Source organism: Melitaea cinxia, chromosome 20, assembly GCF_905220565.1.
Source record: "Melitaea cinxia chromosome 20, ilMelCinx1.1, whole genome shotgun sequence".
NCBI classification, from domain to species: domain Eukaryota; kingdom Metazoa; phylum Arthropoda; class Insecta; order Lepidoptera; family Nymphalidae; genus Melitaea; species Melitaea cinxia.
This window is the reverse complement of record NC_059413.1, coordinates 6,546,408-6,565,492: the sequence shown is the minus strand read 5'-3', so window position 1 is coordinate 6,565,492 and position 19,085 is coordinate 6,546,408. Positions and strand designations below refer to the sequence as shown.

Below are 19,085 nucleotides of genomic sequence, written 5' to 3'. Positions count from 1 at the left end.
AATTTTTATATAAAACATTATGGTCGAAGTTCACATTAAGTAATTCTAGTAAAATGTATTAATACTCATAATACGTGTATTATATTTAATTTAATGCAATTTTATTATATAACTATGTTTATTAAAAAAAGCTAGCAATATAATATTTTAAATAAATCAAAATCTCAAAAATGCCGTTTTTATCGATAACCATCTACAAACGAACCGGTAACAACACTATCGCTCGGCGACAGTGACTTCTCGGAAATAGACTCCGATCAGTCGCTCGACCGATCCGCATATTGTATGAGGGCGAGCGGCCTATGTTAGTAAACAAATCGAGTCGACACGACCGATAATATTTGTAATTTTTAAGTTTAAAAAAGGTTTAAAAGAAGTATACAAGTAATAATGTGATTAAAAAATACTTACGTATGAAAGGTAACGCCATGTTTTAGTAAATTTGATGTGGCAGATCTTTTTTTGAAGCAAAAAACAGAACAATTTGGCATTTTTTGAAGGACGTTGATTCAATCGAGCAACTAGATTTAGTCTAGTGATCAGTGCGGCTGCAACTAGTTTTATTGTACGCATATGGCCATTTGGCCTTATACCTTGACAGAGGGGAACGCCTGTACATGGCTACTCCCCTCCGTGTTGCTCTTTGCTTTTAATAAAAAGATACAGCTTTTTTAAACTCTAATCTCTAAACTCTTTAAGAAATCCATAGACTAATTGGAATGGTGATGCAGATATCTATAATATCTACTATTTTTATCGTATGTCAAACTCAGCCATTGACTATAGACTCTATTGAGTAAGTTTAGTTATATTGTAGACTTTTTGGTTAGTTATGCTAATAGTTATCAGTGACCTCAAAATATAATAATATGTTATAAAACTTTGTCAAAAATAGAATAACGATTATTATTTAAATTTAAGTTTAAGTAATTTCTAACAAGGAATTAATGGTTTGTGAATTGAAAAGCGTAACTTGTTATATCTAATTAGTTTTATTAAATAACCTTTCGTCATTGTGAATAGATACTTTGCTAATGATCTTTAATAGTGAATAAAATAAGTCCAGACAAAATAAGTATGGCTAAGGAAGAGGATGATGACAATCTGCCCGATAAAGATGCAGCAAAGGAATTCTACGCTAAATATGAACCGAAGGAAATTATAGGAAGGTAAGATTTGAATATACAGTATTTTATACAGATATTTATATCGATAAGCTCATTGTAGTGTAACTGTTACATTTGCGTTGTTGCCAAAATCGTCATATGAACTTCTTCCCTGAGCAAATTATTAAATAGTCAACTAAGAAACAAAATATTATTAGCTGTAGCTATAGCTTATAATATTTTTTTGTTTTCTATGATCTTGTTCGCTTGAATATATAAAGCTTAATATGAGATCAAGCTTTAACAAGGACTAAATTTACTGGACAAAATAATAAAGAAAAATTCTATATAATTTGACATTGCGCTAATTAAATATTTGGCAGAAGGAAAATTTTCTTTTTGCATTGTCGGGATCAACCACGCTTCAGTGGCACAACTGAAGGCCATTATTTCAATGAATCAATCAATTTTGTTTTACATTAATCACTACAAATTGGGGACATTAATGTGTTCCATAAAATTTTTTCTTGAAAATATTAACTCCATATTAACTGTTTTTTTTTTTTTTTTCATCAGAGGCATAAGCTCAACAGTTAGAAGATGTGTTGAGAAGGAGACTGGGCGCGAATATGCAGCTAAAATAATTGACCTCAGTCAAGAGTCTCAAGACGGTGTAGACACCCACATAATGAGAGATGCCACTCGGCAAGAAATTTCTATATTGAGAATGGTTGCAGGTCATCCTTATATTAGTGAGTGAGTTATGTGACTATTAGGTTAAATTAAAGGGAAATCTTTCTTAATGTATGTACCCAGAACTTTTGTGTTCCAGTTGTGGTGATTTTAATTTAATTATAAATCATTATTACCTTACGGATGCGATATTCCATTTTACATTTAAATCACAAGTCTAAGTGACCATGAAACTAATTAATTAAAGTAATGACAATATTTAAAACTCTAAATTCTAAGTAATTACATAGTCACAAAGAAAATTTTCATATTATGTAATTTAAAAAATCAAATGTGCTGTAAATATTTTATTTTAAATAATGATAAAATTTACAGTTGAGCTGCAAGATGTATTTGAATCGGAAACGTTTATCTTCTTGGTTTTCGAACTCTGTAAGAATGGTGAATTATTTGACTATTTGACATCTGTGGTAACACTGTCAGAAAAGAAAACTAGATACATTATGAGGTGAGTAACATTGTTCATCAAAAAGGCAATATACCTTTGTTTTTGGAAGTGTTATTTAATTTTTCTTTGTCTTGTTACTTTTTTTATTTTAAATTAATAAAACTATTATAGGATTGTAAAAAGATGTACTAATAAATATGCTAATACTGTTTAAATTAACAATAAGTAGGTATATCGATTGTAATTTTTATTCTAAATAGTATTTTTTGCTTGCTATGATTCTTTTATATTATCTTTAAAAGATTAATGCACTTAAAATTTTGAAATATTATTCTTAGTAGTTTTTATAATAATAAGTCCTTTCGATCACAGGTGTTATCCCATCTATTACATAGTCACAAACAACTAGAATTAAAGGAAACTCTTTACATCACCTTACAGAAAGCCATCATTTTAAATACATGTGGAATCGTAAGAAAGTTCTTCGAAATTGATGAACAACAACATTAACACACTAAATATACAGCACCATTGCATTATGCTCCAGCATTATGATCTTAATTTTTTTTTTTGCATTTTAAAAGCTCGATGAGTGTTTACATAATTACCCCTGAAAATTAGGCCATATATAAAATAAGATTAGATTATGAGATGCCTATGAACCTATTTCAGAAGTTGCTATTTGGTATGTGCGTTTGAAAACATAAAAAACCTATCTAACTTATTGCCTAATTTAAGGATATGATCTTTACCAGTTATATATATGTATGCAAAGTTTACACCTAAGAATACAGTGGAATCCACATTATCAATGAGCGAGTTATTGTAGGTAATGTTAATTTTCGAAACAGTACTATTAGTAGTTTGAAATTGCATGAACTTTGTTTTCTATAAATTTATTTATTATATATATTTATTATAAGCCACTATTCACTACGATTTTTGTTAATGTTGGAAAGCTCCAATTATAGAGGCCCCAAGATACTGCCTTAAGGTACACCATATACATTATGCTGGTAGGTACACTGAAACACCTTTTTCGTTATTGACAGTTATCTTATATCTTTGTACATTTTTTTGAGTAAAATTGGGTGAGAGACAAATTAAAATTTCTTTAGTTGTGTCTAAAAAATCAATAAAGATTAGATTATTTTATTTAGACATTTAATAATTTGCGAAAAACATGCCAATTTTGTCGAGCTTCCATTTATAAACCCAAATTGTGATTTTTTAAATATATTAAGTGTTTTAGGTGTTCAGTATTTCTTTTTAAAAAGGTTTGAAAGTACTGCTTGAAGTGTTCTTGGCCTGTAAGACTTAAAAAAATTGAATGTCATATTTTTTATATGTAGGTTTCACAATTGACTTATTAAGCGCAATGGGAATTTTCTTTTTGTTTTAAGATTAGTTGTACCATTCAAGATTTTATAAAGTTACAAGGAAGTTGTAGCACATGTACTTCAGGCTTATTGTTATTGATATATTCTACAAATAATTAAATATTTGATAGACATATTGTAATAACATTAGCTAAATATTAATAATTCTTTCTTATCATGTTCCACATATGCGTTGCTTAAGTAATAAAACATGTTCCGGCTTCATTAATGATGCACCTTTGATTGACACAAATATTCTAGAACTAGCGACCCGCCCCGGCTTCGCATGGGTGCAATGCTGATACTAAATATACTACAGAATATCTTTATTTATAGTGTGAAGCTAGCTTATGACATGGTTATTAACATGATAACAACAAATTCAAATATGCGTCATTAGATTACACGTTGTTACAGAATGCGTTGAAGAAATAAAGGTTCACTGCTCGTTCCCCGTAGGTGATAGTGTGATAATATGTAGCCTATATGTTGACCAGACTTCTTCATAATATTCGTGCCAAAGTTGAAGTAAACCCATGCAGTACTTTTTGTGTTTATCCCGGACATACATACAGACAAACAGACAAAAATTCTAAAAACTATATTTTTGGCTTTGGTATCGATTGTAGAGCACACTCCAAGTATTCTTAAAAAAAAATATTCAATGTACAGTTTTGACCTTCCTACCATTTTATTATACGTATAGATTTGTAGATAGAAAGATGAAAGTTATAGTTTAATTTAGTACGTATATACTAATATAAATCCATAGTTTTTTTGTTTAGGGAAACTAAACTATAGATTGTGAGCCATTTTCATTTTTTTAAAAAAATTTTTTTATGAGATTAATATCTTTGTTTTAAAATATGTATTGTTGTGTGACAACAATATACCATAATACATTTGTGTAATATGCAGATGGCTACACTTGGTCACAACACTAGTTTTTATGTCATCATCATCATTACAGCCTATACAGTCCACTGCTGGACATAGGCCTCCACAAGTTTACGCAAAAATAGCGTGAACTCATGTGTTTTGCCCATAGTCACCACGCTGGGCAGGCGGGTTGGTGACCGCAGGGCTGGCTTTGTCGCACCGTAGACGCTACTGTCCGTCTTCGGCCTGTGTATTTCAAAGCCGGCAGTTGGATAGTTATCCCGCCACCGGTCGGCTTTTTAAGTTTGAAGACGGTAGCGGAACTGCGTTATCCTTTATTCGCCTCTTACGACACCCACGGGAAGAGAGGGGTTGGCTATATTCTTTAGTACCGTAGCCACACAGTAGTTTTTATGTATGACACATAAATGGAATATATCAGTAAGATCTGCCATAGTAACAACAAATGGAATTTCAATCAAAACCATTTATATAAGGAATAGATACTTTCTTGTTTACACTATTGTTTTCAAACTAGCCGCATTCACTTTGTTGGGCGTTATCTTTGGGATGCAATTATGTTGTGTAGTTCTTAGTACTAAGTTTTATCGGGGTCATCAGGTTTATTGTTTATATAATTTCGTTTCCTTTTATTTCTTGTTTATAGGTACTATTGGACGTGTACTTATATTAACTGTTGATGACTTCTCTAAAAGCAATATTTGTTGTTATTTTATTTTCTGGCAGAAAAATATAGTGGTTTTGGGGAGTTCTAACTCGAGATAAACCAACATGTAACTGACCATGAGAAAAACACTCTTTTCTTAGATCAATCCTACCCGAAAATGTCTGCTCCTGATCCTTATTTATTGTAAGGGAAAATGACACATTCACTGGAAACTGCAACCTTTTGAAAAGGATAGGCAGGTTCTAGGAATCATCGGTATCAGTGGTATATGAATAAGTTGTCCCAATGTTAGTTAGTATGTTCGCTACAATTAGATTTTTGCGCGACCCTTTTATCAGCAGTCTTGTGTCACACATGTTCGGAAGGTTCAAGTTGCATAACAACATGATAGTAACCCCGACTTTTAGCATAAGGAAGTAAGAAGGCAGACTAGAAGAGTTCAACTAATTTAATAATTCTTGAATAGTGTACTGTGTCCTCAATGTTGCATACTGGGCCAATAGACTTATACCTATTGTTCGGCTTGACCAGGAACTTTTTTTAAAATCAGTTTATCGATTTCATTCACTGTTTCGTTTCTGGGCGATACTATAGCCCTTGGACAGAGCCAACGATGATGTTTTGAATTTTCATAAACGGGATATATTGCGTCTATGAGAATGAGAGTATTTGTTCGTAAATTGAGAGTATCAATAGAAATACACATGGGAGATATAATTTTAAGCATGCTCTGATGACGTCAGCGCGTGTCCCTTTTGTTATCACAGGCAGTTTTTGCCAAAAATCGCTTCCAAACACGAAGGTAAACTCCACCCATGATCGCGTATGACCTTTTGAGATCTTGAAGTGCTCGATTAATATTCTAATAATGTCGCGTATTTGTTATTTTAAATTGTCTCCTAAATATAATACTTTAAAGGACAAATTTTATCTTCATAAAATTATCTTGATAACAAAATCATTTATTTTGATAAATATTCATGTTTTGTTCATGAAAAAGACATCTCAACTTCACATTCAAATTCATTCTGAACTTCATATTTGACTAGCTCGTTGGCGCAGTTTGTAGTGAACCTGTTTTCTGCTCAGCGGATTTCGGGTTCGATTCCCGCCTGAGTCTGGGTGTAATATTTGTATTTATATATATATGTGTAATATTTTTATGTATATTTATCGAAAAAAAAATAGCTATTTCAGCCGGCTGTTACTACAATAACTTACAACACAAACATTAAATTACTTACTGTAGGAACAGACGACCGTGTGTGTATGTTATAAGATATTTATTTATTACTAGCTGACTCGGCAAACGTTGTCTTGCCGCTAAACGCTATTTAAAAATAGGGGTTGGTGGTAGAAGGGTGAAAATTTAGGGTTGTATGTATTTTTCAACGACAAATCATATTAAAATAAAAAATAAATAATGTATCTAAAAATTAAAAAAAATTTAGGGGTGGACTACACTTAACATTTAAAGGGATGAAAAATAAATGTTGTTCGATTCTCAGACCTACCCAATATGCACACAAAATTTCATGAGAATCGGTTTAGCCGTTTCGGAGGAGTTTTAACTACAAACACCGCGACACGAGAATTTTATAGATATAGAGATGATAGATTTATTTACATAAAATTTCTCTTTCTTTAAAAAAAAACCTTTGTAATTATTCAAATATCAAATATTGCTTTCAAAGCGCATATTGTGTTCGTCTATATCGAACCATTTAGCCAGCACGCGTCAGCAAAGCATTACAGTCATCTTGCCCGCTATTCTCCGACTTGATTCATACATTGATCATACACAATAAAACACAGCCTATAATCACTCCTGAATAATGTAGCTTTCTGTCAGTGAAAGAATTTTTATGATCGGAACAAATAAACAAACAAAGTTAGAAACTTTACCTCTATAATATTAATATAGATTAAAAATAACAGTTAGTACTGCAAGGCTGTGAAAATGTTGACTATATTGTTCAGAAAGATTTAGAGCTAAACTCGGTAACCGTTACATTGCAATACATGTATTAAAAAATTGCTAGAATATGTATGTGTATATTCAAAAATATGTGTATGTGTGTATACAAAAATATATGTATGTGTATATTCAAAAATAAAAGTTAGCCCTTGTGCATTTTTTTATCAAAGTTTTATTTAAACATGTGCCTATTAAGAGGAAAGGGTACCGAAGAGACTTTTCAAAAATAGGTATTTGAATAAAATGTTTCTGTCGCGCTGCATGCCGCTACCGCGCCCCGCACCATCTCCGCTCCGTTTTTTCTACGTGTGACTGTCGCGTTCTTAGTGTGCGTGCGCCGGCTATTCAGCTATTAATTGTTGACGATATTTGAGTATTCGCATCTTTCGTTTCTTATTGACTACGAGTACATATAGCGCATAGTGCTATTTTTCTGAATTTGGCTTGTTTTATTGAATTTGTTCTGCATCGTATTGCTGTGATTCGGCTTTACTATTATTGGATTTCGTAAACTACTTATTATTATGTTTTATTATTTTGACTTGGATACTCTTTGTGACTTGATACATTACTATATTTTTGTGGGTAATTATCGAAATACTTAGGTACTTTATTTATGAATTAGGTATGTAATTACATGGTTGAGGTGTGTGTAAGAATGGGTATTGAGATACATACATAATTATAGTGTATACATGTAGTATATAGTATAAGTGTAAGAATAATATATATATTATGTAATGTAGTACATACATAGTATAAAACGTTTGTCTTAGTACCTAAATAAATCACAACAATTTCACACATTATGTACTGTACACTCACAAAAATCATGAAGGCGGCTTTTTCAATTATTATTTTAATTATGTTTTTTTAGTTAGGCAAATTACGTAATCTATTCAATTTTTTTAAAGAGTGGTTGATTAACATGACATAACATAACAATACACTTTATTGTACACCAACAGAAAATAATAATACGTATCAAATTGATTTTTAACCGACTTCCAAAAAAGGAGGAGGTTCTTAATTCGACTGTATTTTTCTTTTTTTTGTATATATTTTACTTCAGAACTTTTGACTGGGTGGACCGAGTTCGACTTGTACGCAAAGGAAAAAAAGCCGACTTCAATTACATCGACATGTAATACAACAAAGGTAGACGAAAATATAGTCAAGTAAATACGCGTTATTAAAGATTACTCAAAAAGTTCTTATCAGATCTCGGTAAAATTTAAATATGACTACACGATAAACATCAGCTTACGATTAAATTAAAAATCATCAAAATCGTTACACCCAGTAAAAAGTTACGCGGTATAATACAACGTAGGTAGACGAAAATAGTCAAGTAAAAACGTATTATTTATATAACTCGAAAAGTTGTTGTTAGATCTCAAATAAACTTAAGTGAGACCAAATGACACACACCACCTTTCGATTAAAAAAAAAATTGTTGAAATCGGTCCACTCAGTCAAAAGTTCTGAAGTAACATACATAAAAAATACAGTTAAATTGAGAGCTTTCTCCTTTTTTGGAAGTCGGTTAAAAATAGAAACCGATTTTACACGTCTATAGAATTCCTAAGTCGACAAGCTTGAACAGTGAAAGATTTAGTATAAAAGAAAGAGGAGTGAGAGGGAAATTCAAGAAGTAAGCTTTCCTCAGAACGAAGACTGCGTTCATTGGAATCACTAAGAAATTTAAATCGTCGTTTTAGATAAGCAGGTACAACAGGGTTAAAAAGAATAGAGTAAAGTAAGTTGAGAATATACGTATTCCCGCAGTAGGGAATTGGGTGCCACTCAGGGCGTAACTACTGCCGTATCAGCCGTATCAATGATACAGGGCCCCCTATTTACAGGGTATTATAACAAGTAAGGTGTGTAAGCAAAAATTAGTAAAATATTATCCACAATGTCACTTAATCTTGTGCTTCCTGGAAAAAAGAATAAAAAAATGGCATACATACCTATAGAGTTTTCACTTCAGAAATGACTGAAGTCTGAAAAGCAATCCCCTTTTATCCAAGTCAAGCGTGCGCCCAATTGTGGATAACATTCTGTATCGTTTATTTCGGGATTCAGTTAATCATTATGAACAATGAATTAATCTTTTTTTATATAAGAATGGGGCACACAAGCAGGCGAAGCCATCTGATTTATAATGGCTACCGTCGCCCATGGCCTTTAGAGAAAAGATGTAGACACTAGACGCTTGAAAACCCCCAAATTTTAGTAAGGTCATTCCACACTTTGAATGTACGCGGAAAGAATGCACACGAAGCTCACACATTGGTTGCAAACCACTGGTGGATACTATTAGCACCACTAGACTTCTTGGCATCGAAAGAATGCAGAACACGACAAACGACACTGCTCATAGTGCACATTACGCATCGCGTGCTCGCACCGTGGAATGCTCGATGGTGCTTTTCCCTCATCGTCAAGAGTTGAATTCGACGCAAAAAGAGTGCAAAGAATTTTCGCTTACTTTTTCGCATAATGTGCCAGAGAACCTTCAGGTTCGCGCAATGATGGAAGTGTAGACTAAAAAACGTTACCTTCGGCAGCTTTTGTAAGAAACAAAAGGCACGGGTTCCATTTGGAAAGCCCAATAGTCTCTCGCCAATTCTGCTGTGTTTGAACTTTGCCCTAGCGATTTACTACCTGTAAGACTTGGAGGCAGCGTTGAATCTCTTCTTCAGGTTATGCGCCTGTGAATCCCCCTTATAGATGCGGAAGATTCATAGGAATTCACTAATAGTATTGGCCTCACAGGCTGAAGCGAACGATCCCCCGCATCTATTGCTGCAGGTCAAGGCTAATAACTCTCCAGCTTGGAACTACAAGCTCTTTAAATTAGCTTAAAATCCGAAATTCAAAACATTCATTCCATTAAAGAACTCATGGAATTATTACTGATAAAATTCAATAACCTTGCATCCAGTTTTCCGGAGGTATTAACTTGATGTTTTTCAAAACTAAAACTGATAAAAAATTAACTAAGGATTTCGATGGAACAGGAACAGCTACAGCAGACTACACTCACTATTGTCTATTCTAGGAGGAAGTAATAACTTATAATCAATAAATATTTATTTTAATTCAATGCAAGAATTTTTTTGTGAGAAATCTTTACCCATCATTTGCCTGCCCCCCCCCCCCCCCACTAATTTTGATACAGGGCCCCAAGGTTCCCGGGGTTCCAAGGAATGCTACGCCAGTGGTGCCACTTGAGTTTTTTACGCAATTCAGAAATATGATTCTATTTGCGAAGTCCAAATACGAATCGCATAGGTACATAGATTCGACCTAATTTAATAATCTGCTCCTCAGTAATGTCAAGAAAACAACTAAGCAATTTTTTACCGATGAAAAAAACAGAGAAGGTTCTAAAGTCGCTACGTACCTATATTTATTTATGTTTGACCATGCATAACTTTTTACAGTGTACTGTGTGGCTACGGTACTAAAGAATTCAGCCACCCCCTCTCTTCCCGTGGGTGTCGTAAGAGGCGACTAAGGGATAACACAGTTCCACTACCACCTTGGAACTTAAAAAGCCGACCGGTGGCGGGATAACCATCCAACTGCTGGCTTTGAAATACACAGGCCGAAGACGGGCAGCAGCGTCTTCGGTGCGACAAAGCCAGTCCTGCGGTCACCAACCCGCCTGCCCAGCGTGGTGACTATGGGCAAAACACATGGGTTCACGTTGTTTTTGGCGTGAACTTGAACCTATGTCCAACAGTGGACTGTATAGGCTGTAATGAATGAATGAACTTTTTACAGAGTATTCCGAAATTGATAAAAAAATATATTGGAAAGAGTAAACCCCGAAGTTGTTTTTCGCCTAGCAGGCGAGGAAGAAGCGCGGCTCGCAGCTTGCTTGGCATAGGCATGGGAAAGAGCAGAGTCCTAATTTTTTAAACTTTCTTATTCTATTTTTTATTAGTATTACGGTAATAATAATCATAATATACTTTTTTCAAATCCTTGTATTGAGCCCTCTAATTTGATACCAAAAACAAACAACACAGGTTTTTACCATAATTATCATTGTTATTTGTTAGCGAAACCCTTCGTTAGCCCAGGTTTACACAGTGTTACAATAAAAACCGCATATACAAATACGGTTTTATTGTAGTTATGAAAAGAGAAATTATTTAATTTTGTTAATACGAATTTTAGAAAATATCGACTAAAAATTACATCACTAGTGTATCGATATAATTATCGACTATGAGGCATCACTTCGCTGGCGTATATACGTATTGCTTTGACCCTTCCCTCCCCCAGACCTATCCCCCAAAAAGCAAGAAAGGGACAACTGCAGCTCAGACCGTTTTAGGTAGATAATTTTTGACCAAAACAGTGTTTCGTAGTCGACTGTTTTCTCCTCAAAACATGACAATTTTTTTTTAATTTTTTTTTTAGAAAATAAAAGAAGACTTCGGCTATGCCCCTATGTTCTCATTTTTTTGAAAATATGCATATATTTTTTTAAATGAGTGTCTGAAAATGTACAAAAAATTATGCAAGATTTCGAGTTTTTGAAGTCTCCTAATTCCTATGATAATAAGAATATGAAAAAAATCAAAACATAGGGGCATGGTCATGGCAGCAAAGAGTTCTATGACACAAAAATATTTGATCTAGTGTCATTATCCAGGGAGAAAACAGTCGACTACGTTTGTATGGAGAAAGAGCCGGTACCCTTTCCTCTTAAAGCTTAAACCGTAAATATTATTTGCAGAAAGTTAGTCAACAGACGTTGTTTTTACCAATTTGTAAGTAGTGTAGTATGTGTAGTGTGTAAGGGCAGTCTTAGGACAGGTGACCTAAAGTCTTAAACCTTATGTAGATAAGCAGTTTAAATGGCATGATATAGAATGATGTTGATGAATATAATTGTGTTTTCTCGCAAACGAAAAAAAAACTGACTTCAATTACATCGACGAGTAATACAACGTAGATCGACGTAAATATAGTCAAGTAACTACGCGTTATCAACGATTACTCAAAAAGTAATTATCAGATCTCAATAAAATTTATATGTGACCACATGACAAACATCAGCTTTCGATTAAATTAAAAATTATTAAAATCGGTACACCCATTAAAAAGTTATTGCGGATTTTCAAGAAGTTCCCTCGACTTCTCTGGGATCCCATCATCAGATCCTGGTTTCCTTATCACGGTACTAAACTAGGGATATCTTCTTTCCAACAAAAAAAGAATTATCAAAATCAGTACACCCAGTAAAAAGTTATTGCGGATTTTCAAGAGTTTCCCACGATTTCTCTGGGATCACATCATCAAATCCTGGTTTTCTTATCATGGTACTAAACGGGGGATATCTCCTTTCCAACAAAAAAAGAATTATCAAAATCGGTACATGCAGTAGGAAGTTATGCGGTATGATACAACGTAGGTCGACGAAAAAAGCGTCAAGTAAAAACGCATTATTAGATATAACTCGAAAAGTAGTTGTTAGATCTCAAATAAATTTAAATTGGACCAATTGACACACACCACCTTTCGATTAAAAAAAAAAAAATTGTCGAAATCGGTCCACCCGGTCAAAAGTTCTGATGTAACATACATAAAAAAAATACAGTCGAATTGAGAACCTCCTCCTTTTTTGGAAGTCGGTTAAAAAATTGTTTGGATTTTTAATTCTCTTAATTTTTACTTTCCGCCTGTTATCAGCTCATTGTATCGATTGCTAACAGTGAAACTATACGATATGATCGATAAGAAAATACAAAATTACTAATACATCTTTTTTCTATTTTGGTAAAACGAACTAATTCCACTTTGTCCTACATATATTTCTATTCGCTACCTAACAGAGAAAAAGGTACGCTTGTTTACCGACCTAGTTGTATAAAAATAAATAATAAATTAGCTATATATGACACTAAGCTTAAATGTATAAAGTATGTATTATAAAATCATGATTACATAATAAAAAATGTGTATTAAATTTATATTTGACCCTATTTTTAAGCTATTAAATCAGATCATATGTTGACCCTGCCACATATTTTTGATAAAATCCTCACCTTTTTATTTTACGTCATCAACTCTAGTTGCGTATATTACGTTAGATATATTATATACATACATATAAATAAAATTGAAGTGTGTGTTGTGTGTCTGTGTTATTTCAAAACAACTGTGTTGTTGTGTTATAGTTATTTACACGATACTAAACAAACGATTTTAAATTTTTTGTCTGTCTCTCGTTTGTCTGGACTAATCTCCGAAACGGCTGAACCGATTTTAAATGAACTTCTTCTGAAGGATAGAGGAGGCTGTAAAGCAACATAGGCTATTTTTTACTCCTCGGAATTCCCGCGCAAATCCTGATTTCGATCAGGATCATGCTATTAAACAAAATGAGTATCCAGATAGAATCTCCCATGTAAACAAAGTCGCGTGGAGTTGCGCGTATAGCTAGTATGTACATATAAACAAAAGTCACATAATAGGATTTAAGTATCATTTCGGTCCGGTTTGTTTTATACGAACGATCAGGGTAGTTAAGTTGATTCTCTTGTCGTGTTATGAACTCCTGGTAGTTGAGCGCGACACTTCATTGTTAAAACACCGTGTTCCTTATAATTTTTTTTTTTTAAATATAAATAAAGTTTATTAATAAAATGTCTCTGAGGATCAGTAAAAATCGATTTCAAGCAAATAACTCGTGTTTGGAAGCAAGATCACATATTTTCGAATTTATCAAGTTAGTATTAACTCGTAAATATATTGCATATGTTAAATATGGATACGCCTATTAGTCTATTAGTCTTTGTGTAATATAAACTCAATTGAAAAATTAGTATTTAAAAAAAAAACAACTAGTGTGGTTTAGACCATACGACTGAAGTAAAACTTCTTTAGTTGCCCCTAAAGTTATATACGAAACGCAACTCTCTCTTTCTGTTTTCACTAACTTGTATCTCCCTCTCAACTTCCATTCGCCTCGATCACACTTCATAACGCTCACAAGCTTTTAGCAAGAAGTTTTATTTCAAAACCATATAATTCTGGCTATAAACCTGCTACGCGTCCACTTAACTATCAAATAACATATTATACCATTTCAGAATTTTTCTGGAGACATTCTCATTTTCACGGCGTTTTTCAAAATATCTATACCCTTTTTTTATCTTTGGTATTTTCAAAAGAATTCCTGGTACAAGATAAGAAGAGTTTGATCTTAAAAAATAAACAAACAATAAGGTGGTTCAAAACGAGTGGTCTAGGAGTTCAATCCACACACTAAATTTTTATTTAAACTATTTTTGAATGTAATTTTGCAGGCAGGTTCTGGAGGGCGTACGATATATCCACAGTAAGAACATTGTTCATCGCGATCTGAAACCAGAAAACATTCTTCTCGACGATCAACTTAATGTTAAAATAACCGACTTTGGCTTCGCTAGGGTGCTCAAAGATGGAGAAAAGCTATTTGGTAAGTAACCGTTACCGTTAGTTAGATTTTTTTTTATTACAATTGTTAATTACAATTATTTTGTAAGTTATTAACATTGATTAAACCTAAATATGTTTTTTTAATTAACATACTGATGAAACACACGATTTCATTTCATATGCGTTTATGTTTCTGCGTGTATGTATCGTAGCGTGATGTTTAATACTATACAGTAATATTATATTATAAATACTCTAGCAAAATAATTTTTAGTATTCTACAATAGAAGCTTTACAATAGTAGATTTTTTTTTTAAACTAACGAGTACTGCGTGTCTGATCGTAAATTTCCGATATTGACAAAGTGAGATGGGTCATTGTTAGGGGTGAAGCCAACGTCTTTGGTTTTGTTTTGAAATTGTAAAAGCCTGTTTATATTGAATACTTCTAATATTTACTGTAGAGAAATTGAAATTATATCTATATTTAATTTTTTTTTCATACATAAATAACAATCAATCTCTTCAGTTTTTTTTCTTAGTAAGTGAAATCCACTTTAGCTACTCCTTGTAATAAAATACATAGTTCGAACTTCATTAATTTTATAACTTTTGTTATTTGCCGCCACGTAGCCTTTCGCTTCAGCCCAAACGATCTCAATGGACTTAGTCATCTCGTCTAAGCCAAAATTTTTCAAAGCGATCTTTTTTTTTTGTTTAACTAACTGTATCCAAATGACATACGAATGACAATGAATAACATTGATACGTCACAAGCAATATTTATCGACTGTGGTCAAAATTTTCGGTACCCGTTTGTTAAAAAATAGACTATACCTATATACTATACTAGTATAGTATACCTTAAAACTATTTTTAAACATACTATATTAACAATTGTATGATAGTATGCTATTTATTGTTACTTATAGAATATCGTGCGTGCTCTTATAAAAAGTGTTACGTATTAAATGTTATGTAATGTAATAGCGCCGCTGTACCTTAATAATAAAAACTTTATTAGAATGACTGTAAGAATATACCATATGCATCGAAACTGAAAAAAGTTATATTGTAGCCTCACGACATTGTGTCAGTTGTCAGCTATTGTATAAGTTCAGAATCCACAAAGTGACAGTTATGCTCTGTTGCATAGTAAAACATCATAAAACATCTCGTATTACAACATGATGTCACACACGATGTTTCATTTTAATTTGTAATTGTATAAATATATTAATATGACCAAACAGAAACCCCCCACGCATAAAGTCGAAGCTAAGTTTCTTAGTAGTGTTACAGTGCTATTAATTAAATGAAAACATTTGTTTTCTAATGTTTACGCGAATTTCACTCATTATAATGAAACAATTTTTTTTTTAGGATTTTATCGCGGTATATTAAGTTTTTTTTAATATTATATTAGTTTATTTATATGTAGTCTTTCGACTAATTGGAAGCTCCTTTTCTATATTTGCAAGGCACGGGCGTAGGTTATACTCGCACTCTTTACAATACTATGTAGGTAGTACTTGAAATGATTATAACAAAATTATAATGCGATTCGATCCAATCTATCGTGTGGCATAGGGAGTAACTCAGAGCAGTGCCTAGGACTTGCGACCCAGGTGTAGGTTTAAGGAGATCTCCTTTGAGATACGTATCAACGCTCACCTTCACTGCTCGAGTTATACGCCTCGCCTAGCCAAATTAATCGTAATAGATAACAATTAATTCGTTTGCACAAATTAATTATTGAATGAGTCTAGGTTAAGCTACTAGCAGGATACAACAAGTGTATCGTGCCAAGCCAGAGCCAAGACTGCCTTAGCGGCGGTTCCACTGTTCGTTTTATACACGTCAGAATAACTCGAGTGATATAATAAGTGAGGGTAGTTGAATATCGAACGATGTGCATCTGTTGTTTATAAATTCCTTACTAATTGCGTACGACAGTGCTATTGCTGACACGGCCAACCCTGACAATCGCACGACCTCGTGCGTCCATGTCGTGCATCCGCCAACTCGGCGTTACTCCTCCCGACCTATTCAACTGTAACGAGTGACATTAATAACTGTTCGGCTATTCCTGACCAAAACGCTGAGACTGTAATGCACTAGCGGGTCGGGCGTACTGGGCCCCTTCATCCCTTCCTAACATAGCATGGCCCGGGCGTACGTGGCCCCTTCAACCAGCTTACTAACCGTGGGTCGGGCGTGCTAGGCCCCTTCACCCTCACTCTGTAGCGTGGCCCGGGCGTACAAGGCCCCTTCAACCAGCTAACAACCGTGGGTCGGGCGTGCTAGGCCCCTTCACCCTCACTCTGCAGCGTAGCCCGGGCGTACAAGGCCCCTTCAACCAGCTACCAACCGTGGGTCGGGCGTGCTAGGCCCCTTCACCCTCACTCTGTAGCGTGGCCCGGGCGTACAAGGCCCCTTCAACCAGCTACCAACCGTGGGTCGGGCGTGCTAGGCCCCTTCACCCTTACTCTGTAGCGTGGCCCGGGCGTACAAGGCCCCTTCAACCAGCTACCCATGGCCCGGGCGTACAAGGCCCCTTCAACCACCTTACTAACCGCTAAGAATACAACAGAACGACTGAAAAGAAATTAAAATACCGATGTACCCACTAATAAAAGAAAATAAAACGATGATCGATGTACCCACTAATCACCACCAAATATTGCAACTAACTTGCACACTAGCTAAAAACAGATGTATCGTCAGGTGGGCCTATAACTTCAGCTACTTTCTGAAATAGCTTCCACACCGGAAGCGAAGAGAAACATTTCTTCGTTCAATGTAACTAACTGAATTAGTTAAATTTTGAAAGTGGGGGTGGATCTTATCCCACTTCTGATGTAGTCTTTCGACTTATTGGAAGCTCCTTTTCTATATTTGCAAGGCACGGGCGTAGGTTATACTCGCACTCTTTACAATACTATGTAGGTAGTACTTAAAATGATTATAACAAAATTGTAATGCGATCCGATCCAATCTATCGTGTGGCATAGGGAGTAACTCAGAGCAGTGCCTAGGACTTGCGACCCAGGCGTAGGTTTAAGGAGATCTCCTTTGAGATACGTATCAACGCTCACCTTCACTGCTCGAGTTATACGCTTTGCCTAGCCAAATTAATCGTAATAGATAACAATTAATTCGTTTGCACAAATTAATTATTGAATGAGTCTAGGTTAAGCTACTAGCAGGATACAACAAGTGTATCGTGCCAAGCCAGAGCCAAGACTGCCTTAGCGGCGGTTCCACTGTTCGTTTTATACACGTCAAAATAACTCGAGTGATATAATAAGTGAGGGTGGTTGAATATCGAACGATGTGCATCTGTTGTTTATAAATTCCTTACTAATTGCGTACGACAGTGCTATTGCTGACATATATTATTTTTTTCCGGAGGCGTGGTCCAGGAGTGTGGCCGTTCTGTTCTTTAAGAGAGGCGATAAGTCTCTGTTGAAGAATTACAGGCCGATCTCACTTCTGAGCCACGTCTATAAGCTGTTTTCGAGGGTTGTTACGAATCCTCTCGCCAAAAGACTCGACGAATTCCAACCACCAGAGCAGGCTGGGTTTCGAAATGGCTACAGCACCGTAGACCACATCCATACTGTTCGGCAGATTATTCAAAAGACAAGAATATAATCAACCGCTGTGTATGGCATTTGTGGACTACGAGAAAGCCTTCGACTCTGTCAAGACCTGGGCTGTCCTGGACTCTCTGCATAGATGTCATATCGACGTTATGGCGACGATGACCGTTCATGTCCAGAGAACTAGACCTATTTCCCTCCGGCGTGGGGTAAGATGTAATATCACCGAAACTGTTTACCACTGCGCTGGAGGATGTCTTTATGACCTTGTATTGGGGGGAACGAGGCATCAACGTCAACGGTGAATTCATCTCTCACCTTCGTTTCGCCGACGATATTGTCATCTTTGCGGAGACGTTGGATGAGTTAGGCCAAATGCTGGCCGGCCCAAACGAGTCCTCCCAGCGTGTCGGTCTCTGAATGAACTTGGACAAAACAAACGTTATGTTTACCAAAGTTATGTTTGGTGGTACAACCAAGTCATACCGAGACCGGTATCGGTCGATGGTACCCTTCTCGAAGTTGTTCAGGATTATATTTACCTCGGCCAGTATGGCCAACTAGGCCGCAACAACTTCGAGAAGGAGGCCGATAGGATGTTCGGTTGGGCTGGGCAGCGTTTGGCAGGCTTCGTCGAGTCTTCACTTCGAAGATTCCGCAATGCTTGAAGACAAAAGTCTTCGAGCAATGCGTCCTGCCGTGTTAACATATAGAGCCAAGACGTGGACACTGACGAAGGAACTGGTCCACTAGTTTAAAGTCGCTCAAAGAGCAATGGAACGGGCTATGCTTGGGGTTTCTCTCAAAGATAGGATTAAAAATGAGACTATCCGCGAGAGAACGAAAGTTACCGACATAACCCAC

The 19,085-nt window shown here is 35.1% G+C and overlaps 1 protein-coding gene across 1 annotated transcript in view; it reads left to right on the top strand.

The window, feature by feature from the left end:
* Nucleotides 1–761: 761 nt before the first annotated feature.
* LOC123663339 (phosphorylase b kinase gamma catalytic chain, skeletal muscle/heart isoform) overlaps nucleotides 762–19,085 on the top strand; it is a 30,034-nt gene continuing 11,710 nt past the window's right edge. Inside the window, exons 1-5 of the mRNA XM_045598028.1 lie at nucleotides 762–796; nucleotides 1,024–1,169; nucleotides 1,683–1,858; nucleotides 2,175–2,307; nucleotides 14,506–14,657. Of these exons, the coding sequence (XP_045453984.1) occupies nucleotides 1,078–1,169; nucleotides 1,683–1,858; nucleotides 2,175–2,307; nucleotides 14,506–14,657 (553 nt within the window). The 5' untranslated portion in view covers nucleotides 762–796; nucleotides 1,024–1,077. The remainder of the gene's footprint in view (nucleotides 797–1,023; nucleotides 1,170–1,682; nucleotides 1,859–2,174; nucleotides 2,308–14,505; nucleotides 14,658–19,085) is intronic.